Source organism: Aureobasidium pullulans (genome assembly GCF_000721785.1).
Source record: "Aureobasidium pullulans EXF-150 unplaced genomic scaffold scaffold_14, whole genome shotgun sequence".
NCBI lineage: Eukaryota > Fungi > Ascomycota > Dothideomycetes > Dothideales > Saccotheciaceae > Aureobasidium > Aureobasidium pullulans.
Genome location: NW_021941034.1, coordinates 573,303 through 596,573, shown reverse-complemented (window position 1 = coordinate 596,573; position 23,271 = coordinate 573,303). Strand labels below are relative to the sequence as shown.

Sequence of the window (23,271 nt, the reverse complement as noted above, 5' to 3'; positions counted from 1 at the left end):
TGGGAGAATCCTCAGTTTGGAAAGATTTCGCGGTATGCGAGTGCTGGGGTCTTGTCGAAGCTGAAGAAAGGCAGAGCAAGAGTTGAACGACACGCGAGCTGGCCAGATGCACCTCACACGTCGCGGGGAAGGAGCTGCCGGTCGGTGACGATGACCCGAGGGGGCCGTGCGCAGTTTCTCAGTCAGGTTGCTTCTCCAAAAGCGTCAATAAACACGGCCAAGTCAACGCGCCTACCTTCCTATAACCATCATCTTTGCCTACGAACCCATCGGCTCGAAAGGATCGACTCTTTGAACCTAGCTGTGGTATTATCAAGCACAGCTACTTCCTGTTTCGCCCCACCATCTCGACGCGACTCGATCCCGCCTTACTTCCTTGCGTCCCGCATGGACAAGCTGTTTTGAGGAAGCCACGCCGTGGACACAACAAATTCCCCATTGAAGCATTGCTGTCGCCAACCTCTTTTTCGGCCTTTCGATCGCTTTGTCGCAGTCGCTCCTACCTCGTGCCGTTTCTCACACGTCGCCCATGTATCTCCACCAGACATTCATCTTTTCGATCCGTCCGATTACCTTTATCCCCGCCGCCTCGAACTAATTCCTAACCCACTTATTTCTCGGATCAACCACTCCCATAAATCATGTCACATAACTCTACTCTGGCTGTTACTCAACTCAAGCAGCTCATTTACTATCATCTGGATAATGAATCACCCGACAATGCGAACTTCCTCGCTGGCCGCTTGATTGCAATTGATCCTCGGAACCCAGACTCTTCACATCTCCTGGCCCTCACAAACTACCGGTTACGACGCTTCAAAGCGGCCTATGATTGCAGTCAGAAAAATGGCGCTAGTGGGCGACATCTTGGATGCGCCTACGTACTGGCTTTAGCCTGTCAAGAGCTTGGGAAACATAATGAAGGAATTTCTGCTTTGGAAAAGGCCAGGAGCCTGTGGCAGGGTCGCAATCATTGGGGTTTGTTGGCTCGTACTTTTTCATGCGCAACCAGGCGTGCTGACCGAGATCAACAGGCAAGCATACGGAATCCTCAACCAGACATACACCGGATGCCGCTGCTGTAAACACATTGCTTGGAAAGTTGTGGCGAGGTCACGGTGATTCGAGAAGGGCCGGCGACTGCTACATCGAGGCACATAAGAGCAATCCGTTCACGTGGGAGGTCTTCCAGGGACTGTGTGACTTGGGTATGACCACAATCATTGCGCCCGCTTCCAAAAATGCTGACTGAAACAGGTGCCGACATCGACATGTCAAGCTCTTTCAGAATGACCCCGGACCTTGCCTCTGCCATATCTAGCGCATCGGCGACGATACCACATCAAGAAGTTGTCAAGGACGAACCTCCAAACAACTCAGCCCCCTCGAACTCGAACAATATCAATAACATTCATAATCTCACACCAACCAACGATCCCTTCAACCCTTCGAAGAATGGCGGAGACTTGGTCGCGCAAGCTCAGAGTAACTTCCTGTTACCCAAGATCAAATCAAAAGGCATATTCGGCAATAACATGTCCAAACCTACCAACCAGCCGACGTGGGAGACACCCACGGCTAATGGCATGTCTGGAGATGAGGATGTCGAAATGGGAGGTGTACCACAAGAGACTGCCGTAGCGGAAGAACCATCAGCACCAGCTGCACCAACACGGAGGTCAAGGACTGCTCTTCAAAGGCTAGGTTTGGACGCCGGAAAAGACAGCCAGAAGGCGCGCTCCGGAACGATAAGAGGTCAGGTGAAGCCTAGCTCAGAAGTGGTGGATGCCGATGATGCGACAAATGCTGCGCAGAGCAGGCGGACGCAGCACAAGAGGACAATTTCCGGACACAGCGCACAAGTCACAGATGCCGAAACAATAACTTCTGCTCCAAGGAGAAGCAATCGCTTATTCAGTCAGATTACCGGATCAAAAACGACAAGTCGCATGCCTGCCGACAGCAATTCTCTGACAGCGGCTAAGCGCGACGAGGTGAAAAAGGCCAAGGCTACCGGGACGAAAGGGAGAGGTCCTGCACAAGTTGGTCGTGTTGTAAGTGGCAACCGCAAAGTCATGCCACCGAATCCAGGAGAAGCCAAAGACACTCGTGCACCTAGTCGGAGCAGCGCGGCGCCGCCAATGCCCACACAAAAGCAGGCTCTTGAGTCTACAGCGGCTATCGAGATGGCATCGACGGAGTCGCTTTTGTCCACCTTCAGATCATTAGGAGCGGCTTACTACCTTCTGAGTCGATACCAGGTGTCGTCAGCAATCAATGCTTTCAAAGCTCTACCTTCGGCGCATCGGGAGACACCATGGGTACTTGCACAGCTTGGCAAAGCGTACTATGAGGCAGCGGAGTATTCTTCAGCAGAAATTTGCTTTGCTAAAATACTCAAGCTCCAACCTACGAGAATCGAAGACATGGAAGTATACTCGACAGTCCTATGGCAGCTGAAAAAGCCAGTACAGTTGGCGTTCCTGGCACACAATCTGAGAGATTTGGATTTCAATTCTCCACAGACTTGGTGTGCAGTCGGAAACGCATTTTCTCTGAGCAGAGAGCATGAGCAAGCCATTGCTTGTTTCAAACGTGCAACACAAGTCGATCCTGAGTTCAGCTATGCCTGGACACTCATGGGTCACGAGCTGTTGACCAATGAAGAGTTTGACGCAGCGCTAGCATCATTCCGTAAAGGAGTCGGAAGCGAGAGGCGCGGATTTGGAGCATGGTATGGCTTGGGCAAGTGCTATGAGAGAATGGGCAAATGGGATGAAGCGCAACGACATTACCGAATTGCTTTCGGCATCAACCCTAGCAATCCTGTGCTAGCGGTCTGTATAGGAGTGGTGAGTTTGACAGGTTCTCGGATCTTGACATGACAAATGACTGACGATGACAGATCATGGAAAAACTCCATCAACCGCAGAAGGCTTTGTCACAATACACGCTTGCATTGAACCTGGCACCAAATTCGGCACTCGCACGATTCAAGAAGGCCCGAGTCTTGATGAGCCTGAGACTCTATGCCGATGCCCTTGTAGAGCTTGAAGTGCTCAAGAATCTAGCACCAGAGGAAGCCAATGTCTTCTTCTTGCTCGGAAAGTGTTTCAAAGGACTTGGAAGGCGAGCAGACAGTGTGCGAACCTTTACTACAGCGCTCAATCTTGATGCAAAGGTACGCAACGAGCAGCATGATATCGAAAGGCTTTCCACTAACAATTAGCAGGCGTCTCAATACATCAAAGAAGCCATGGAAGCTCTTGACGACTCTGACGATGATGATATGGATGACGACTGAGGTCTTTTGTCTTCTCGACAAGATGGGCAGCATGATACAGGGTACCCGGAGGCGTTTCTGGAGCGACTCGAGGTGCAGCATTTTGCATGGGCGTTTGTTGATGACTTCCTGGGGTATAGCGAATCTGGGCATCGTTGGCGATTGCATGGAGGGGTCAAGGATGATTCTCCGACCAGCCACATAGCAGGACGGTTGCACAAATCATGTCGCGCTAGTCACATAGCAAGACGATAGGAGCAAAAGCCCCTTATTTCTGTCTCCTCTGCAAAATTCCGTGTCACGAAGACCTAGTCGATAGTGAGAGGGCGGACTTCACATGCGTGGCTTTGCGTCATGCGAAGCAAACAGAGCAAACTCGATTTATCAGCGACCAAAAATTATTGCATCAAAGATGCGAGGCATCGCATTGCCGTTTTGACCTTCTCACATTTCACACCCGAATTATCACGAAACTATACACGACATGTCTGCTCACGAACCACATGATGAGGACAGCAACGTCCCGGAAGACGACGACGAGATGTTCAACCCCGAGGACATGGAGGAAGAATTCGAGGGCGAGGGCGAGGACATGCCCATGTCGGACGATGAAGAAGGAGGAGCCATGGAGGAGATCATGCTGCAAAACGACAGCATCGCACACTTCGACGGACACAAGGACAGCATTTTCTGCATCGCCCAACACCCCACACACCCACAACTCGTCGCAACCGGCGGCGGCGACGACGTCGCTTACCTCTTCGACTGCACTCCGCCGCAAGCTCCCGTCCTGCCCGCCTCGTACGAGAGCAACCCCCAACCCGTCGAACGCCACAGCCAGGAAGCTTACGTCAAGCTCGAGGGCCACACGGACTCGGTCAACGCCATTGCTTTCTCGCTGCCCGATGGCAACTTTGTCGCTACTGCTGGTCTGGACGGCAGACTCAATGTCTATCGCACTCCGCAACAACCACAGGCTGAGCCTGCCAAGGCATTCGCTTCGGCCGCCGAGGTCGAGGAGATCAACTGGCTGTTGCCATGCCCCAACCCTACATATCCCAACACATTCGCCCTCGGCGCCAACGACGGCAGTGTCTGGGTCTACACAGTCAACGAGCAGGACGCAACTCCTCTCACTATCGTACAAGCATTCTACCTCCACCAAGCTTCATGCACAGCTGGTGCATGGACACCCGATGGCAAGATGTTGTGCACAGTATCCGAAGACTCGAGCTTATACGTCTGGGACGTCTTTGGTGATGCCGCAGCAGCCGGACTCGCAAACCCCTCGGACCAGGCCGTTGTCGGTCTTACCGGCGACGACGAGCGTTTCCTGATCGAAGGTGGTCTTTACAGTGTAGCTGTCTCTCCCGGCGGTGCTCTCGTCGCAGTAGGAGGAGCCGAAGGTCAAATCCGCGTAGTCGGTCTCCCTCGCCTTTCCATCCCCGGAGGCCAATCCGTCACCTCCGGCGCAAAGGGCGCAGGTGCCCGTGGTAAAGCCGGCGGCGGCAAGCAATCCGGCGGTCCCCGTGGAGGCCAATCAACCGCCGCATCAGGCCAATCCGGTGTCATTCTCGCAGCACTCGCCGCCCAATCCGACGGCATCGAGACCTTGTCATTCGCCCAACCGCCATTGACATTGCTGGCAGCAGGAAGTGTAGACGGCAGTATCGCTCTCTTCGACGTCGCCCACAACTTCGCCATCCGCAGACACATCAGAGACGCACACGAGGAGGAAGCAGTCATCAAAGTGGAATTCGTCAATGCGGGACAAAATGGAAACAACTGGATGCTCACATCTTGCGGCAACGACGGTGTGGTGAGGAGGTGGGACGTCAGAGGTGGCACTGCCGCCGCCAATGGCGGATTGAGCGGTGAATGGAGAGGTCACAGAGGAGGTGGTGAGGGTGGCGGTGTTATGGGTTTTGTCCAGGGTGGTGGTGGTAGAGCTATCGTTACTGCCGGTGATGATAGCGTGTCCCTCGTTTTCAACGCTCCTCCGCAATAAATGATCGCTGGAGAGCAAGAACAAAGACAAATGTAGATACCCTTTTTTGGAAGCGAGTATGCTTCAACCTTGATGATTCCTTCCCCTTTTTCTTGCATACATGGTTCCTTCATTTTTTTGATCATCGAGAACCACTGCTCAAGCCAACTCGACATTCGCAACACCGCAGCTGTTTTCTATGGGCAATCACCTGAGGCTTATGGTCATCATGCATTTTCACAAGACGGTGTTCGGCAAGCAACAGATGCAAGAGATCAAAAACGATCTCGTGCCGTAGCGAACAATGATATCAGGTCATCAACCTGGAAATATTGCTCTCCCTCCTCCCCTTGTATACAGCACCACTTGTGCGGTGTTTCCGTACGCGATTGAACATTGATCGCAAACAGCCGAGACTTCAGGGTAGGGATGTATCGTTAACAAGTGGAGGGAGACTTTAGGGAGAGTCATGCTTTCGGTGACCTGATTCTCGATATTCAATTCCATACCCCAAAATTGCTCTCTCTGTGTGTCTCTCTCTGTGTGTCTCTCTCTGTGTGTCTCTCTCTGTGTGTCTCTCTCTNCTCTCTCTGTGTGTCTCTCTCTGTGTGTCTCTCTCTGTGTGTCTCTCTCTGTGTGTCTCTCTCTCTATTCTTTCCTCCGCTTTATAGGGCACTCGTGCACTGGTTTCGTATCTTGATCATACTCGATCGCCGTAGTCGGATCCTTTCGGAGAGCTACGCCGTCGACGACCTGATACTCGAAGTCTGATACGTGTTCACAGAAAGGTCAAACAACCAGCCGCATCCAGCCGTAATATATGAGATTGATGCTTGGTAACAGTCATGCGCACGTCGACGCCTGCTTGGATGGTATAGAAGCTAGAAAGTGGTGGTTAGGTTATATAGTGGTTAAAGGACTATGTCTCCAAGCTCGTTTTTGACGATAAGCTTCTTCTTCACTAAGAGCGGCACTTGCCTATGATCTCTTTAGACAATTGATTAGGACGAAACACACCATGCCTTTTGGCAGATTGTTTGGCAAGGTGTCTCATCAAGCTAAGAGCTCGGTTGTGGTGAGATTCCTACACCGATCTATGCATATCCTTGCCGGTGGCGAAAGCTAAGTGATTAGAATCTCTGCAGCAGAAGTGATGAGCATCCCCGAAACATGGACGAGAAAAATGTGTCTCGTGTGGTTGAAACCTCGTTCGATGATAGTTTGGTTGTCTGGATTTGCTCCCTGCTTGATCTGCTTCTGCAAGATGACTGTCACGAAGATATACGCCCCTTTTCCGTGTTGAGCAAGGCTCGCCGTTGTGAATGTAGTCAGCAAACATTCAGTATTGATCATACCGTCCAAGGAAGACATTGACATGTTGTTACATGAGTCGTCCCGAGGAGCTGGCTGCGCAAGTGGCGAATGCAAAGGTCGTGTCTAAGACTGCCTTTTCTGGGTATGCGTATCTGAAGTCCCTGTTTGGATCCCGTCCGAAGATCTTGGTACTCGGAGTGGTAATGTGTCTCGGAGGATCACTCCAAGATTGGAGAAGGACCGTTGCGCCATCTTTCATGTGAACAGATCTGCACAAAGGGTGCTGCCATGACTTGAAGGATTTCGTCGATCTGAGTCGGTGAGTCTGAACAGTCCGGGTTGCGATTCATGGAGCTACGTGTACCTATAGGTCAGCTATTTGCTTAGATACTTACTGCTAGACGTCTCCCAAAAAGCTTAAGCAACCACGAGTTTGCCCTATGCCGTGGAGTTGAGCTCTGTGACAGTTCTTTACTGTGACATTATCCGTTTCAACTCATGCACGGAATGTTCTGCGTGGAAGCAGTGCTCGAAGGCAGAACCGCAGAGACCCTACCCAAACACGTACGGGAATTACCCCGAGTAGTACAGGAACTCAATTCAACGTGGTCAAATCATAATTTAGACCCTCTCTCAACGGCCGCATGCCTTCAAAGGCCATGAGTTGCCTTTGAATGCCGACGTACTTTTGGCAAAGACTTAGAAGACATCAGAGCATCCAAGTGTTCTGAAAAGTCTCGAAGAACGCCACGATATTAAGCAATAGTGATGATTGGTAGTCCGCCAAGTTGCTTGGGTTCGGTCCGGCCTGAAATACCCAAATCCGGGGCGTGAATAGGACATAGTTGACGAAGACAAGTGGTTGCTGTGTGTCCGCTAAGTTCTCAATGACGGTTCCCGAAGAGCGCCGGTTGTTTCGTTTGCCGTAGACAAAGTCTTGACAGAAGATCAGAGGTACAACCAAGAGATCCTGTCGCCCGAATGTACTGATTGTAGGATCACCAATCTCTTGTTTTCCGATAGAGGAAAATGCTCCGTCCGTGATCGGGATGTGGGGTCAACGCTTACGAGTAATTCCCAGGAGACTGGTTTTGGGAAGGGAGGATCTGATGGCGTATCTTCTTGGCCACCCATGACCGTGGCAATGGTGCTGAGAAAGCGATTCGGTCGTACCCTAGATACTTGTGAGAAGTCTAAATCGGGGCCCGCGAGTCGTGTTTGGCTTCGAAGAGTTTTCAAACATTTCCAAGTGAATACAATTCAACCGCAACATTTCATGGACTTTTGAGAATAAGCGAGGGCACAAAAGAATCTTGGTCGAGATGCAATTCTCGAGGGCATGATGACACAGCGATCTGAGAAGAGGCAAGCACAGCGAGCTGATGTTACAAGAGTGAGCACGGGTGTTTACGCACGTGCCAGCCACACACGCAAGACCGGAGTTGGGGCGCTTGGGGCCGGTAGATCGCTCTGGGGAGATCTTCCTTCCTTGCTCTCACGACCTGAACTTCAACCGTTGAACCAGCCGCCCTGTGTTTCATCCAGAGTCATTCATTGATCAGAGCATCACATACGAGTGGTCGAGACGCAGCTCGAGGCTGAGGGCCAATACTGTGCCCTACAGCTTGTGGATACACATCACAGCACAACATGCTCCAGGACTGCATTTCGAGGTCCGAATACAGCTTCCAATTTGACATATGGCAGTACCTTCGGACCCTGGATGTAGGTACATACAGTATTCCCGACAAAACTTTGTGCACTGGAAATACTGTCTATGGGTCTCATCATCATTAGCAGAATTCGCCGAGAATTGGAAATTATGATTCAACCTCAACCTTCCGCGGTCTGTCAATTGCTTTTGGGGTCTAGGGCCTAAAGTCACAAGCGAGTCGTATCAAGGCTCTCGAGTCAATGTCCGAACTCTGGAAGCACGTGCTACATTGGCGGCCATCTTTCTTTTCATTATGCTTCAGTTGGAGAACTGGTCAAAGTGTTGGTGTACTTCATAACTGTAGAACAACCCATCCGCTCGAGCTGTCACTACCCGCTGACCACATACGTTCTTTGCTCTTCACCTGTCCCGGACTCGGATATTGCCTGTCATGGCATCAGTTCTTGCTATTAGAAGTCTCATGGAGAAGAGGAACGAGATTTCCAGCGAGACGGACCTCGCCATCATCTCCATTACCTGGGGCTTCACACTCGGATTTGGTTTCCTGACGACATGGACCGCAATGAAGCAGACGAGACACATGTGGAAGAGAAGGAATGGCCATCTCAATCACCCATACATCTGGATGGTCTGGGCCGAGCTGCTGTCTTCTCTTGGACTTAGCGTCATCTGTTGGCTGGTTTTGCAAGGACCTGTTACTCTTGAGTGAGTCTATCGATTGCAAAAACGACGCTGCAACAACTAACCAAAACCAGACTTTGGAGTCTGTTCGTCATCCTATCACTCTGGGTCATCCAAGTCCATTGTCTTTTCCAGATCATCATCAACCGCGTGTCAATTTTGATGGTCAACCGATCACGGGCTAAACAGCTCAAATATGGCACTGCTATCGTCATACTCGCCGTCAACATTTCAGTATTTTGCATCTGGATCCCTGCCAAAATGGAAGTCAACAAAACATACGAACGTCTGAACGTGGTGTGGGATCGTATCGAAAAGGTCATCATCTTGCTTGTTGATGCTGCTTTGAACTATTACTTCATCCGCGTCGTCCAAAAGCAACTCATCAAGCCTGGTCTTACCAAGTATCGCCCGCTTGTACGCTTCAACCTTTGGATGATCATACTCTCGCTGGCCATGGACTGTTTGATTATCGGTAAGTGACTAGTGCAACCGTATTTAAAGTTGCAATCAGCTAACGTATCGTGCAGGCATGTTGTCGTTGAAGAACCCTCTCGTATATCTCATGGTTAGTAATCTTCTTGTACGACAATTTTATTAGCAACTAGCTAACCAAACAATAGTTCCATCCTTTAGCCTACGTTGTAAAGCTGAAGATCGAAATGTCCATGGCTGAACTTATCGCCCATGTCGCTCGAAACCAAGACAATGGACCTGTACGCTTCAACAACCCTGAGAGCTCATCAAACGGCACCCTCGGCGGCAAAGGCTATACCTTCAACACGGCAACCAGCCAAAGCAAACGCGACTCAATCCAGAAAACGCCCGTACCGGCCGGCGACGTTGAGCTCGGTAACATCAGACCCCAGTCTGTCGAAGCCATGCACAACCACTTTGGCATCATCGAGGAGGAGGAATCAATGCACCATGACCATGAAGATGAGACAGGTTTCGTCGTCCACAGACATGATGAAGTAACCGTGGAAGTCGAAAGCGCACCTTCGGAACGCTCTGGAAAGACGGATGGGCAGGGCGAGAATTTCGACTCCAGACGACACACTTCAGACAGCGATGAGGCGCCGTTGCGTAAACCCACTAACAACATGGGTCTCAACACAAAGGTCTGGGGTCGCTACTAGGAGGCATACGCTGCAGGTGTTCGGAACCACATAATACAAGACCGACGGACTGGACTCGACAGGACCGAGGTTTCACTTTCCTTTGTCATTGTAGGCTGACAGGCACTACACTTCTGCTTTATATTTTCGACGATATGTCGTCACTCTGTGATACCCTCTAAGTTATATAGTATTTCATGGAACAATGCAAGACTTGCAATGTTCACACCACTTCTAGCACACATCCATTCTCATGCCGTAGCTTTGATCTGGTCTCCCATCACTTCGCGTCACTGATACGTGACCCTGACTTATGTCAAAATCTCCTTCAACTCGGGACTTATGCACGCCGAGTCGAGCCATGATGGATGGCTCGTGTAGGGGCAGCGCGATGGACAGATAGGTGCCGCAGGGGTGCACGCCAGCAATCCTCACGTCAAACTATTGCTCGTCCTCACGAATTTTGCCCAGCAACTTCCGTCTTCTCACTGATGTGTATGTTTTCAATTGCCCAAACTCTTGACAACAGCGACACCCAGAGCGAGGAAAGCACCCAAGTCAACAGTCAGACCTCTCAATCTGTTGAACCAAAGCCACTCGTCCAAAGCAATATTCGCATTTCTTGCAGGATGATTTGTACGAATGGCTTCCTTGGAGCCAATCATGAAGGGCATGAAGATGAAGTGTGCCACTGCGAATATCGCACCGGCGCGGTACCAAGCTCTTGCCGGGCTGCCGCGGGAGTACAAGTTGGCGACGGCGGTGACGAGGGTCAAAGAGACGGAAGTCAAGCGGCGGTAGAAGCCTGCGTGAGAGACGACGGGGAAGTAGGTGGAGAGAGCGGCATTGCTTTTCGAGCGCGTTTCGGGCTGGTTGAGGGCTGAGAGGAAGAGGTTGCTGTCGAAGGCATGATCGAGGGTCAAGGTCGCTGCGATGAGAGGCGTGATTCGGAGGAGTTGAACCGGGTCGACGAATTGACGGCTGGCCATGGTTGTGTTGTGTTGAGTGGGTGGTTAGAGGGACTGGAGACTGCGTGGTAGATTGAAGCAGGACTGGGAAAGGAGTGACGGGACTACGAAACAAACCTGCCTTGACGTGGTGATCGATTCTTATTTATTCGAAGTGGAAGCGACCCACGGGAAACAAGGATTGGCAGTGTGACGACGACGGGCGCGACAAAGCCGACAAACGCTGCCGAGTCGATGCGACCCTTGAAACTGTTATCGCCGTCTCCTGAGCGAAGATTGATCGTCATTCTCAGGCGTGCTGATGCTTGTTACCTATGTGCAGATGTCCTGACGACTGGCGGACAAGGGTACATGGTCTACTGTGATTACCTCATGGCGTCGAAGAAGCACGCGACATGACTGCGCAAAATCGCCATCCGTGAGATTTCTTGCACCGAAAAGCCTGTCTGCTACAAAGGCATTCTTTAGGCAAGCACGAACGTAGCAAAGACAGTGAGATGTAGCAATTGCGGAGGAGCAAGGCTTGAGGTTGGACACGAGGAGCTGATCGCGTGCGGCATCCATCTGCCGAAAGCCTCCTTCCTTCCAGATTCCTGCCCTCACTCGTGTTCCCAACTCACAAGCTGAATTCGACATCGCTCTGATGCCAAAGGAAGGACCGGTGAACGGCCGATGCATTCTGGAGATAAACCTGTGGAGAATACGCATCCCGAAATTGCTTCCTTTCTGCGGATACGCATGGCTCTGACCAGGAGCACCTCGTTTTGTGCAGTAGCAAATATGTGGTTCTTCAGTGATAGCTGGATACGCTTTCCATTCGTCACTTGATCTTGACTGTTTCCGTGAACTACTCATACGCCGTCAACTACAACTGCTTGTATACGCATTGCTACACGTTGGACTGATGGCAGCAGAAGCACTTGCGGCTGGTGGCAGGCAGCGACGAGCCCATAGAAAGTCAACAAACGGTTGCCAGTATTGTAAGAAGCGGCATGTCAAGGTATAGCATCTCACGTCTGGATCTTTCCTATCTGGTCTAACATGCTGGTACAGTGCGACGAGCAACAACCGACATGTGGTCTTTGCAAAAAGGTCAAGAAGATGTGTAGTCTCGCAAGCGATACAGCAGAATCTACCACCGCTAAACCCGGTGAGGGATTCACACTCCCTAGCAATGCTTCTCCGGCCTTCAATCACGCGGGCCTGAGCTTTCGAACACGGCATGGCGAGGGGTTCAAATCGTCTTGTGTCAGTATCCCGGCACCCTTGAGTCCTCCACATCTGCAACCGTTGCCGATTGCGGATCTGGAGCTACTGTATAAACAGATGCGTCACAACCAAGCCATTGGACGTGATGGTGGTGATATTCAGATCGGCTTCGCCTTCCCATATGTGCTGCACAGCATCTTGAGCTTGTCGGCACTGCAACTCTTCTCAGAACAGCCATCCAGAACGGAATTGCTGGATCGGGCCTGCGCGCATCAGAATCCGGCACTCGCTTTAGTGCGGCCGCACCTTCTCGATATCAACAAATGCAATGTCGAAGCAGTGGTCAAATTCAGTGCCATCACCTCGGTCGTTGCTCTCGCTCAGCCGCTATACCAACAGCCATATCGGGTCAGCCGGCGAAACGATCCTATCGATGACATGCTTATCTCCTTTCACATGACAAGAGGCATAAGGACTGTTCTAGAACGCCAATGGCAGATTGAGCAAGTGGAGTTCGATCCAGATGCCGGCCCCGCCTTGGACGATGAAGATCCATGGCAGCAGGATCTCATGTCTAAATATCCGCCTTATCCTGTCTTGCGAGACCTGATCAACATACACTGCACAATCGAAGAAGACATTCTAGTTTGTCTCGATGCAACACGAAAGATCTTTTCTTTCGTCACACTTCTGGAAGAGTGTCCGAATCTTCATCCCGACGCACGGTTGGTCCAGATCTGGCCGATAGAGATCAAGAAGCGGTTCTTCGATATGCTCATTGCACGCAAGCCGATTGCATTGTTGATTCTTGGGTATTATTCTGTACTTATGAGGTTGAGATCTGACACCATGTGGCCTTTGCATGAATGGCCTTCGAAGCTTTTGCAACGGGTGGAAGAGGTCTTGGGAGATGAGTGGCTAGAATATCTCGAATGGCCGAAGAGCAGGGTGCTCGATCTAATCGACGAAGAAGAATGTGTTTCGAAGACGTCTGTATTGTCCTGTTGAGACATTGATGCACATATTTACTTGATCCGATATCAAGTAACATGGACATAGGGGCACAGGAATCGCATCATAATCGAGCTCTCGGCTTAGTGAAGCGCGTTAGTATGCATTAAAGAAACTCATTCTGATATGACAATCCAAAGAGACCGCAGAAAAGTATCGCTCCCAGCGGATACATGACTGATCACTGGAAGCATCCTGTCTTTCTACAGCTACTTTGGGACCCTCGAAGTGGAGCATGAGTTTAGTACCGGTCCAATTCCTCTGCAGCTACGTCGACGTTACTACATGCTATTCGAATACGGTTGTGGCAACTCATGATGCTACATTCAGACTTCCTCAAACATCCTTTCCATCCACGACATATCTAGACATCTCAAACGTCAGACCGCCACTTTTGCCGATTCTTCGCCGGAAACCTCCTGATCGCTCTCTGCTTCTTTCATGGCGTTCCAAAGATCGCGCAAGAGATACCTAAACAGCAAATTCATCTGTCTCGATGCCGATTTTCTGAGTCCTCTCTTATCATCCTGCTCTTTCTGAGCAACCAGGGCATCCCAATAAGCCGGTATAGTGGGGATATAGACCCTATAGTTGCGATAAGGTAGTCCGCGTCGTGGCAAATTGAAAGGCAATGGCGATGATTCCATGGCCATATTCATCGTATCGGGACCAAACCAAACATCATCATCCCTATGTCTGCAAGGATGATGATCCATTTCCACAAGCACTGGTTTGCGTGTGTGAATATCAGGAACCCTCACGAGTTGGGATCTAGACCTTATGTTCAGATGTAACGTCTCATCAGACCAGATGCGCAAATATCTGGCATTGACACCGTCGTCAGTCCAACACTTGCGCTCGAGAAGTGCATCTGCTTCGGCGAAAATGGGATCGTGGCGGAAGCTGTATCCTAGATTTGGGTCTTCGTGACGCATATCTGTGATTTTCCAGTCTTTGTGGTTGGCGAGGTGGGTGACGATGCGAATGAATTGGTTCTTGCGCAGCACAATGTCGCAGGCTGGATCGAGGGGTGCGTTGATTCCCATCCAGCGGACAGCTCTGGGGCCGACGAGGATGAAAGGGTGGTTGTGGCATGCGAGGATCTCGTGGACGCCGTCGAAGATTGAGGGGTCGTTGGTGAGGGAATTCATGGTTGTAATTTCGATGGGTCAGAGATGCGAGATGGGGAGTTTTGGTATAGAGAATGCGAGCTGTCTTTTCCAAGCGGGTTGGTTTGGGGCGAGGAAATTATGGTAATTAGAAGGAGATATGACAAGATAGACATGCTTTGTATAGTTTGACGATTGATGAGTCGAAGACTGATGTTATGGTAGAATTGCGAGGTTTGAGGTAATTGTTGGAGTCACCAGGACTACACAGATCTCCCGATGCGGTTGCTATTCGCCATTATCAGACTCGGGCTTCTGAACCTCACAAAGGCGCTGTCTGGAGGGAGATAAGACGGTTCGCGTCAACTCAGATGGCGACAACTCTGTGTCAAGGAAAATAGTGAGGGCAATCGATTTCATGGTATACCCTCACTAGCTACGTTGTGCGTCAGCGATGATATGAGACGAAGCATCATTTATATCGTCTTCTTCCATATTTCGGGTTGCAAAGTCAAGTCATCCATAGCCATGGCCTTTGCAGCAGCTACTGCGAACGCGACGCCTACTCTTTTTGTCGTGATCTCTGCCTTCTTTCCAATCTCAGTCAGCTGATCGTCGGTTTTTCCTTCTGTGTCCTGGCTCCATTTCATCCTAGACACCAAGACACCGTTGGTCCTTGGATCAGGATCATCGACTTCGATGAAGATGCTTTTGTGCAAAGGCTTGCAGGAGAGACATGGCCCTTTTCCTTCGTGTCTCTTCTCACCCCTCTGATCGGCTGCCACGTAGACGAGAAATTGAGCTCTGAGCTGGTCTTTGTCACCGAGATAGCGTCCACCAGTCAGACCAAAGAGCTCGACATCTTGATGACCAAATGGTGCATCATCGTGTGCATCGTCTAGCATACTCTTTACGGGCAATGCATGGCTCATACCAGTTGAGAAGACAGCAAATCTCGGGGCGTTATTCTTCCACGCGCCAGTCTCATCTTTTTCGTGATCCTTCCAGTTTTCATCAATCGTGGGATCGTTCTGGGGAACACTGACACCGTACTTGTAGCACAGATCTCCGAACCACTCGTCGCCCATCATGAGGCTGCTCAGGTCCAGAGCGAGATCTGTCGCGGGCAAGCGGATGGAGCCTATATGCCATCGCTTACTTATGTAGTCGAGGTGTACGAGCAGCGCCTCTTTCTCATTTTCCTCAAAGACAACAATGCTGAATGGATAGATGCCTGTGTCTTCGTTCGGGACCTGGTGTTCGAGGATCCACTTGTCCAGAGTCTCGAAGTGGTGTTTGATACAATCTTGAACACGGGCGAAGGGAGTACAGATGGGCGTGAGGAACCGTTGATAGTCCTCCACCGACTCGTCTCCTAGAACATCGCGCACGTAGGATGTCGTCAGAGAATCGCACAGCGACGCGAGAGTCGTGGCTGAGAAACTCGAGGAACAGAGGTAGTATACACTTGTGCGAGCACAGTCGCCGATGTGACTAGTGTATGCATGCGACAGAGTACCGACTGACGTCGGCGGGAGTTGAAGTGGTGGGCCGGAGGTCATGGCGAGTGAGGTACGCTCCTTGTCTCACTGCGGACCACGATGGACGTGGTCTTATAGCTCCCCAGGACTGTTGAAGCTGGAGACCCATGCTGCACGTCATACTTGGACTGTGATCAGTGTTGCCTGTGTCGCGAGAGACGCGAAGGATTGAGATTTGGCTGAGGAGCTGCTGCTGCCTCCGAGCTTCCGCGGAGCCTTTAATGGCAGGGTCACCCGGCTGGCATTGATCGTAAGACGATTTATCACTGTTCCTGCTGCAACAACAACTATTAGTGGGCAATGGAGTGACCGCTGATTCTATAGAGCCTGTTTTTCCGTGGGCTGAGCAGAAGATATATCGTTTACTGATACAGAAGCTGCCAGTGCTAGATCTCGATTATATCATGTCTCAAATCAAAGCTTCATTGCTGTGTATTATCGTTTCTTGATCAACTTGTTGTGACCAATAATTCAGCTTCAATAAATTCGTGTCATTTCGTAATACATGCTAGAAAGCTTTCAATCGGTATCGATGTGCAGGACATCGAGCCCTGCCACCCACCTTACCAATATCGCTTCTAGGTGAATGGTAGATACCACAAGACAAACGCCAGCGGTGTCCCATGCCCAATTCTTACAGTCTATCACCCTCTTACCTCTACTTGGCCATTCCCTCATCACCCTCTGAAGAAGTAGTAGTTCCAGCCTCACTGGGGGCAGACTCCATAGACATGGTCTTCTCCAGGACAGCATAGTCGTGAGCAGAAGCACCATGGACATTCTCCTTGAACATAGGCTCGGCCTCGACGACTTCAAACTTGGAAGTCATGGCGTCGAGAAGTTGGGCAGAGGCATTGCTGCGGCGGCGGGGCTTGCTCGGGCGGTACATGTCGTCCATGTCTTCGAGCTCTTCACCTTGGCGGCCCCTATGAAACTTGTGTTAGGACCCCGAAAGGGATAGTCTTGAGTTACATACCAGTTGCCCTTGCCGTTACCAGACTTCTTGATTCTGTTGGGGTTGTCATTGGCACTGAAACCGGACTTGGCAAAGTAGCGAGGGAGATGCTCTTCGGGAGAAGCAGTGCCGTTGGCGAGACCAACGTGGTCACGGTCGTTGACTTTGTGAGAACGGGTCACTATGAGAGTCACTTGTCAGCCTCGAAGTGTGGTCGCGTGCAAGTTCGAGAAGCTTCAGAAGGAGATTGAGAAGGCGCGTCTATGTTGATATGGCTCGGTCGAATTGGAAGACTCACTGGTCGTAGATAGGAGTTTTGAGTAAGGTCGATGATGTTTGAAGAAGAATTGGATAGTGGTTGAAGTTGTACAGATGTGTCGTGTGGAATTGCGATCAGGAAGATGGAAGAAGGAGAGAAGCTGAGGTTGGAAGCAAGGAAAGCTTAATATAAAGGAACCATCAGAGCTCGACAGTTACGTTGCTCGCGTGACAGCACTCCTCGGAGCCGTGAAGCTTGTCATTGTACAAAAGCGTCAACAACTGCCGACCATAGCAGTTTTGAGCTACACCGATTTTGCCTGATTCGAATGACCATCTGGAGGTCAATGCTACTGCCATCTATCCCATCAGGCACCTCTCATGCTGTGTATGTTTCTGGATCCTTCTTCCCGAACGAAGGCGAGGGAGACCAATACTCACGCCATCGGGACTTCTAGTGGTGAGCATTGCAGATCGGATGCGGGGGTCAAGGAGCTATGGCCGGATACTTCTGTATGCTACAAGATATTTGTACATCCATTCCTCCAGCGGATTGGATGGAAGACATGGATGTCTTAGGAGTAGAAAGCCTTCTGCTTACTACAGGATAGCCAATGCCTCGATTGATAAAAACTGAGTAATGTTCTACGCGGATGATATCTTCCTGCCACAATCTCGAGTTGTCTCCCACATCGTCACCAGACCATGATGGTCAAACGATTCGGCCCGTGCGGGTATAATGCGGGGGTGATCTGGAGACTTTATTTCATAATATTAAGCTTGCATTATTCTCGTATTCAAGTTCCATTGAAATTTCGTCGCGGGGTTTGTGATGGCCGCCGACGCGTTTTTGACTATGCTTCGAAGAACATTTGGACATAACTCGACGGAATATTAGGCTAGTAAGCTGATTTTTGCTTGTTTAAGAGCGTAAATATGTAAATTGTATCTCTATAGGGTTTTACAGTCCCAAAATCGGCTATAAGTAGAGTTATAGTTAGGATACTACCAAATTTGCTTCATCTTAGGCCATAGTTAGGCTACTATAGTATAGTCTATACCATTAGAAGCGCTATATGTTAAAGTCTCTTCTACACTACTAACAGCTTTAGACTATGTGTTATTAAGAAGTTATAAGTAAACAAATAATTCTTGCCATCTTTAGGGATTCGATAAATTCTTCTTCTTTTTTTGCGCTGTAAATAAATGAGAACATCACAACTTCTAAAATGCAACAAATGTCTAATTTTCTACGTATTTACACAGAAAGGGTAGTTCAAAACTTGATATATATATACATAGTATCTGTCTACATATCCTACAGGAATCTTGTAAGGTAGTAGAGTACGTGTCGTGCGCAATCTCGTGTAATACTCAATATTTAAGCCGACTGATTTCGAGGCGCGCCCACGCCAAGTTGACCCCAAATTTCAATGGAACTTGAATACGAGAATATGCACGTTGGAATTGTGCAGATGTTTCCATTAGAGGGCAAGACTCGAGTCTTCAAGGGTCGGTGAGGTTGGAGAAAGTGATCCAGATGGAGAAGCAGAGAGTCCGATCTGGTGCTCTAAGATCGTGCAGTGCAGGCAGGCCAATGGCGTGTTTTATCCTAAGGGCCTACGGTCGCAGTCCACTTAAGAAGAATGTTCGGCACCCGGACTGGGAGATAGGGCCATATACGCGTTCAACTAGAGATTAGAATCAGAGTCAAGTCGTGTTCGCGTGAAACAGGCAGATGCAGTTTGCGAGAAAGGTAGCGGAGTTAAGAGCAAGTGAAAGTCGTATCGTTGCTCCGGCCAAGCTCGCGCAGCTCTACCCGACCATCATCATCAAAACAAGAATTATTTCTCCACATCAACCCATCTTCCATCCACTCCTTCACAACGCGCAACCATGTCCATGTCGGTCACTACAGACGGCGGCGACAGTATGCGCCGTAGCGCAGTGCGCAATCCTAAACGACGACCTCGGAAACCCGAAGAATCAAACAGCCCAAGTGGTCCGCAACGAAAGATACGCAGATTGAACAAGAAGCACGACCCTGAACCGCAATCGCTTCCTGCCGACACGACAGAATCGCTACGCAGTGGACTGAGTGCGCTTGCTGTCCAGAGCTCGGCCTCATTCTCCCGCACGGGAGACGTCGGCGCGCGTCACAAGAGGTCGCCAAAGAGCGACAACAGCACCCTCTTGGTATCGCACCCACCCAATCTTCTATCCAGCTGCAGCCGCTGACCAGGACACGTCTCGCAGGCACAAACAGAACAGTACAGTGTGCGCCATCTTCCCAGCACACCAGACATTCTGCGCAACAGCGCCAGCGGTACGAATACCACGTCCGCTACCAAGGCTTTCGCCTCGTCTGACCAAAGTCTAGACTATCGTGCATCCATTCTCTCCTCACCGCCGCTCGCTCTAGCTGTTACTCGTGAACGCGCCTACATCTGGGATTACACCTCCCCAATTCCCGTCGCACACCCAAAGACATTTGATGTGCCACGACCAGCTCGCTCCACCGACCCTCTCCCTCTTGCCGCTCTCGTTACATCACCTACAAGAGATATCGGACTAGTGGTTGTCTCTGCAGTCACCGGCAATGTCACCTACTGGCAAAACATAGACACCGCCGAGTCCTTGACTTTGTTCAATCAGCAAAATACAGCCGTGAACGGAAACATCGGCTCATTATCCGGCGGTGAGACTATCATCCATCTCGACTCAGCCGATCATGCCGGATTTATCGTCACACTCAGCTCGGGTCGCATCGCTCAGATGAGCTTGATTGATGACCAAGGCAGACCAAAGGTTTCGGCACATTTCTTGCGGTCAACCGAGGCCGCCAGCAGTAGTGGTCTGTTCGGCAGTCTCAAGAACGCTCTCGGAGTTGGCCCTTGGAAACGCGACATTGTTTCGGTGCGCACTCGCCCGCTTCCTGCCAGACGCGAGATTCAGGCAATTGCTGCCACCGAGACTGGCCAAGTCTACACCTGGCATTTGGCTTGGTCTGGCCAACCCACTTTCAGAGGCGCTTTTAATTTCCGCCAATTCTTGCAGAATGAGCTGGCAGCTTTGTTGGGCGAGGATAACATCAGTCTGCTCGACATGGTCATTACCCCTGCATCTTCGGCCGCCGACGCTCCATTACAATTGGTCTTGCTCGTCCAGGCTGGCCCTGCTTCATCCCCATTGTATGCCATGGCCCAAGTCACCATGGACGGGCAGGAGAACGCTCGTCTTGACGGTATCATCCCAATCAACACTGTATCACCGGACTCTCCGGCCACCTCTCGTCCACGCCTACTTTTACCCAACCCTGGACACACTGCTTTCATCATATTTGAACACGAGATCATTGTCGCTTCCATCACAAATTCGGGTCCCTTCCAAGATGCTATCCGCCTACGATCAGATAAGCATGTCACCATTGAGGGAGCTTGCGAAGAAGATTTGATCGACAACAAGGGTACCTCATCTTGTGCCATCTTCATCAAGGGTCACGGACTTGCTCGTATCTCTGCTTCGTCTACTGATGTTGCTCATCCATCGATCAAGACCAAAATTGAGCAGGCCATTTTCTACGGAACCATGTCAGATAATATTCTCGACTTTTCCCGCAAACCCTACGATCGCTACGACCTCGAAGAGACCGAAACAGCTGCACTACTCATTAGTGATGAGATTCTGCGCTCTACTTCTCAATTCATTCCACCCCTTGCCTCATCCATGGAAGCACATCTCCAGAATCGCATCAAGGCGATTCGTGCTTTGATCCTTCATCTCCGCAGCGACTACCCTCCTGTATCCAAATCGACATCGTGGAAGCTCTTGCTCGACGCAGAAAGATTAGCCGCTGCCCAAGCCATCTGGACCACATACGAAGAGAACTCACCCAAATCTGCTTTACTACCTATCGTCATCCAAGCATATTTCAGATCTCGTCCCAAGCAATTATCCGTGGACGACGGCGCCGATCCAATGAGGCATTGGTTCGTTAACGAGGTCAGTGGCATCGACAGGCTGCGTACCCACATTCTGATGTCCATCATCACACTAAATGAGGACGGAAAGCGTAAGAACCTGATGCGTTTTGTCAGCGAAGCCAACGACGTTTTGTTCAGCCTTTATGATGCCGTCTTCAAGTTCCGTACCGACAATGTCGAAATTTATGGCTTGGATTCGACATTGTTCAGTGACGGCGTGCTGGAAGAAGGCTATGAGGACCTCATAGAGCCTTGGACTTCGCAGAATGAGGTTCTCAAGGCTCTGAACAGATTTATTGACATCTCACGCGATCTTGCTATTGATGCCTTCGACGAGACTTCTGGAGACTCGGATGTCGTGGTCGTCGAAAAGGTCGTTAACGAGAATGTTCATATGATCAATGTTCTTTGTCTCTGCTACCGGGAACGGATTGGGTACATAAAGGTGCACGATGAGAACGGCCAGGCCCAAGCCAGAAACCTCGCAAAGATTTTCGAGCAGGCACGCTCGCACCACCTGCGCTCTCTCAACAAGATCGGTCAGTCTGCCGCCGGCATCGGTATTGCCGAGCACTACAAAGACATGCAGACACTGGTGCTGCTGGTCATCAACGAATCTCAATTCATGTCCACCGTCCTGAACGACCCTGGAGTTGTAGCTCACGATAGGGAAGAGACCCAGGTCAAGATGGACAAGATGCAAGCCGGAGTTCAACGCTACTTCAAGACATTCGGCGAGGAATGGGCCAACGCCTTTTTTGATACCCACCTGTCCAACTACCGTAGCTATGGCTTATTAGTGGAGGCAGAGAAGTTCCGAAAACCTCTGACAGGCTACCTTAGAGCCGAGAAAGCTCGTGGTCGCCTATGTTGGATCAATGATGTACTTCAAGAGGGCGACTTCCAAGAAGCATCGACAGCACTGACAAATCTAGCCCAAGAGCAAGAGGTCAAATTCTGGAACAAGAAAGTTGAGCTCTCGCTTGCGAAGCTGACATCTTTGGCTGCTGCTGAAGAGACCGGAAGCAAAGGCAATGCGGAACTGCTCAATGGAGACTTGACAGTGGTCAACACACAAGAAGCTATCAGACAGCACCTGCAATATATTCTGTACGCAGCAGTTGATATTGAGGCAGAGGTTCAACTGGCATGTGATGCTTACGCAGCGTACCTCCAGTTGAAGACTCCTGCGTTGTATGCACTGCTCGAGGCATCGTTCGAACACATGCTGAGGAATGAGGCCTTGTCAGTGGAGGAGGTCATTGACATTCTGACACTGATGGATACCAAGGACAGCGAAGACAATGAAGCCAATATCATTGGCAAGCAGTTCTTGATGGCCCTACAGGTGCTCGAGGCTGGCAAGTCTAGAATGGAGGAGGGAAGATTTGAGACAAATCTCCGCATGATTTGGAAGAGATGCTACCTGCAAGATGACTGGGAATTCATCAACAACACAAGAAAGCGGACAGACAAGCTGATCTCGAGGCACATCAGAGACACGTTTGCATGTCAGACCATGATGCATGGTCTGGAGCTTTGTAAGTTGACAAGACCAAAGACGAGAACTTGGCTGACGTTTGACACAGCATTGTTCCACCCAGGCTCAGGCATCCGCATGATGACTCCTAGCGAGACACTGGGCGCAGGATGCACTGCGGAGGAACTTCAAAGCAGATTCCCACAAGAAGAGCTTCGTGACCCGATCATGCACGACAATTTGATTCAGGACAGGAAACTACAGTCGCTGATTGAAAGATCAAATGCGGATCATTGGCATGCAGTGTGTCTTGAAGAAGCCAAGAAGAAGCTGGAAGAAGAAGCCGCGGCAAATGTGCAGGAGGAGGCAGCTGCTCAACAACTGAAACAGACGTTGGAGGAAGCGGAAAACGATGGGGCGGTGGTTGCGGAGACGAACACAGACGCACCAATGGCCGACAACAATGAGGCTACCGAGTCAGAGCAACAGACGGAGGATGACGGCGATGTACAAATGGCATAAGCGGGAGTTTAGTTAAATGATAGGGCATGGCTCGACAGGTGGTCGAAAGTACAAGGAATTTTTGGGATTTGTTCACAGACGACAAGCGAAATTTGATTGTCTAAAGTTCCGTGCACAAGAAAATAGATTGAGCGTGTTCGGGCGCCGTGCAGGGTGTCCGCTTGACGAAATCTGAAG

At 50.4% G+C, this 23,271-nt stretch overlaps 11 protein-coding genes across 11 annotated transcripts; 6 read left to right on the top strand and 5 right to left on the bottom strand.

The window, feature by feature from the left end:
* Positions 1-641: 641 nt before the first annotated feature.
* Positions 642-3,304, top strand: M438DRAFT_277405 (TPR-like protein; the record flags this gene model as incomplete). Its single annotated transcript, XM_029900926.1, has 5 exons — positions 642-978; positions 1,035-1,208; positions 1,258-2,852; positions 2,906-3,181; positions 3,233-3,304. The coding sequence occupies 5 exons, from the start codon at positions 642-644 to the stop codon at positions 3,302-3,304; spliced, it is 2,454 nt and encodes an 817-aa protein (XP_029758792.1).
* Positions 3,305-3,767: 463 nt separating this feature from the next.
* On the top strand, positions 3,768-5,291 carry M438DRAFT_337119 (WD40 repeat-like protein; the record flags this gene model as incomplete). Its single annotated transcript, XM_029903957.1, has 1 exon — positions 3,768-5,291. One exon carries the CDS (start codon positions 3,768-3,770, stop codon positions 5,289-5,291), a length of 1,524 nt encoding a protein of 507 aa, XP_029758791.1.
* A 3,202-nt stretch (positions 5,292-8,493) lies between these two features.
* Positions 8,494-9,541, top strand: M438DRAFT_322728 (uncharacterized protein; the record flags this gene model as incomplete). Its single annotated transcript, XM_029902975.1, has 3 exons — positions 8,494-8,964; positions 9,015-9,415; positions 9,471-9,541. The coding sequence occupies exons 1-3, from the start codon at positions 8,690-8,692 to the stop codon at positions 9,539-9,541; spliced, it is 747 nt and encodes a 248-aa protein (XP_029758790.1). The 5' UTR covers positions 8,494-8,689.
* Positions 9,542-9,562: 21 nt separating this feature from the next.
* M438DRAFT_54514 (uncharacterized protein) lies at positions 9,563-10,252 on the top strand. Its single transcript, XM_029910172.1, has one exon. The coding sequence runs from the start codon at positions 9,603-9,605 to the stop codon at positions 10,077-10,079; it is 477 nt and encodes a 158-aa protein (XP_029758789.1). The 5' UTR covers positions 9,563-9,602; the 3' UTR covers positions 10,080-10,252.
* Positions 10,154-11,206, bottom strand: M438DRAFT_347348 (uncharacterized protein). Its single transcript, XM_029905882.1, has one exon. It carries the CDS (start codon positions 11,045-11,047, stop codon positions 10,562-10,564), a length of 486 nt encoding a protein of 161 aa, XP_029758788.1. The 5' UTR covers positions 11,048-11,206; the 3' UTR covers positions 10,154-10,561.
* M438DRAFT_54540 (uncharacterized protein) lies at positions 11,141-11,974 on the bottom strand. Its single transcript, XM_029910174.1, has one exon. The coding sequence runs from the start codon at positions 11,879-11,881 to the stop codon at positions 11,339-11,341; it is 543 nt and encodes a 180-aa protein (XP_029758787.1). The 5' UTR covers positions 11,882-11,974; the 3' UTR covers positions 11,141-11,338.
* M438DRAFT_277789 (uncharacterized protein) lies at positions 11,931-13,243 on the top strand (the record flags this gene model as incomplete). The annotated part of the gene is made up of 2 exons (XM_029900949.1): positions 11,931-12,026; positions 12,080-13,243. The coding sequence occupies 2 exons, from the start codon at positions 11,931-11,933 to the stop codon at positions 13,241-13,243; spliced, it is 1,260 nt and encodes a 419-aa protein (XP_029758786.1).
* Positions 13,244-13,431: 188 nt separating this feature from the next.
* Positions 13,432-14,614, bottom strand: M438DRAFT_54525 (uncharacterized protein). The gene has a single exon (XM_029910173.1). It carries the CDS (start codon positions 14,395-14,397, stop codon positions 13,627-13,629), a length of 771 nt encoding a protein of 256 aa, XP_029758785.1. The 5' UTR covers positions 14,398-14,614; the 3' UTR covers positions 13,432-13,626.
* Positions 14,615-14,831: 217 nt separating this feature from the next.
* On the bottom strand, positions 14,832-15,917 carry M438DRAFT_337114 (uncharacterized protein; the record flags this gene model as incomplete). The annotated part of the gene is made up of 1 exon (XM_029903956.1): positions 14,832-15,917. The coding sequence occupies one exon, from the start codon at positions 15,915-15,917 to the stop codon at positions 14,832-14,834; it is 1,086 nt and encodes a 361-aa protein (XP_029758784.1).
* A 449-nt stretch (positions 15,918-16,366) lies between these two features.
* M438DRAFT_347344 (uncharacterized protein) lies at positions 16,367-17,248 on the bottom strand. The gene is made up of 3 exons (XM_029905881.1): positions 17,150-17,248; positions 16,873-17,032; positions 16,367-16,822 (listed from the first exon to the last, which is right to left on the bottom strand). Coding segments are annotated over exons 1-3 (429 nt in total). The 5' UTR covers positions 17,151-17,248; the 3' UTR covers positions 16,367-16,554.
* A 1,707-nt stretch (positions 17,249-18,955) lies between these two features.
* M438DRAFT_347343 (uncharacterized protein) lies at positions 18,956-23,271 on the top strand. Its single transcript, XM_029905880.1, has 3 exons — positions 18,956-19,305; positions 19,366-19,435; positions 19,490-23,271. Exons 1-3 carry the CDS (start codon positions 19,006-19,008, stop codon positions 23,092-23,094), a joined length of 3,975 nt encoding a protein of 1,324 aa, XP_029758782.1. The 5' UTR covers positions 18,956-19,005; the 3' UTR covers positions 23,095-23,271.

What these genes read in the sequence shown, in the direction of transcription:
- M438DRAFT_54514 (XM_029910172.1), top strand. Translation starts at nt 9,603, where the DNA reads ATGTCCATGGCTGAACTTATCGCCCATGTCGCTCGAAACCAAGACAAT.
- M438DRAFT_347348 (XM_029905882.1), bottom strand. Translation starts at nt 11,047, where the DNA reads ATGGCCAGCCGTCAATTCGTCGACCCGGTTCAACTCCTCCGAATCACG.
- M438DRAFT_54540 (XM_029910174.1), bottom strand. Translation starts at nt 11,881, where the DNA reads ATGAGTAGTTCACGGAAACAGTCAAGATCAAGTGACGAATGGAAAGCG.
- M438DRAFT_54525 (XM_029910173.1), bottom strand. Translation starts at nt 14,397, where the DNA reads ATGAATTCCCTCACCAACGACCCCTCAATCTTCGACGGCGTCCACGAG.
- M438DRAFT_347344 (XM_029905881.1), bottom strand. An exon ending in GGTAACGGCAAGGGCAACTG is followed by an intron (nt 16,823 to 16,872) that starts GTATGTAACTCA and finishes CAAGTTTCATAG; the next exon opens with GGGCCGCCAAGGTGAAGAGC.
- M438DRAFT_347343 (XM_029905880.1), top strand. Translation starts at nt 19,006, where the DNA reads ATGTCCATGTCGGTCACTACAGACGGCGGCGACAGTATGCGCCGTAGC. An exon ending in GCGACAACAGCACCCTCTTG is followed by an intron (nt 19,306 to 19,365) that starts GTATCGCACCCA and finishes CACGTCTCGCAG; the next exon opens with GCACAAACAGAACAGTACAG. An exon ending in TCTGCGCAACAGCGCCAGCG is followed by an intron (nt 19,436 to 19,489) that starts GTACGAATACCA and finishes ACCAAAGTCTAG; the next exon opens with ACTATCGTGCATCCATTCTC.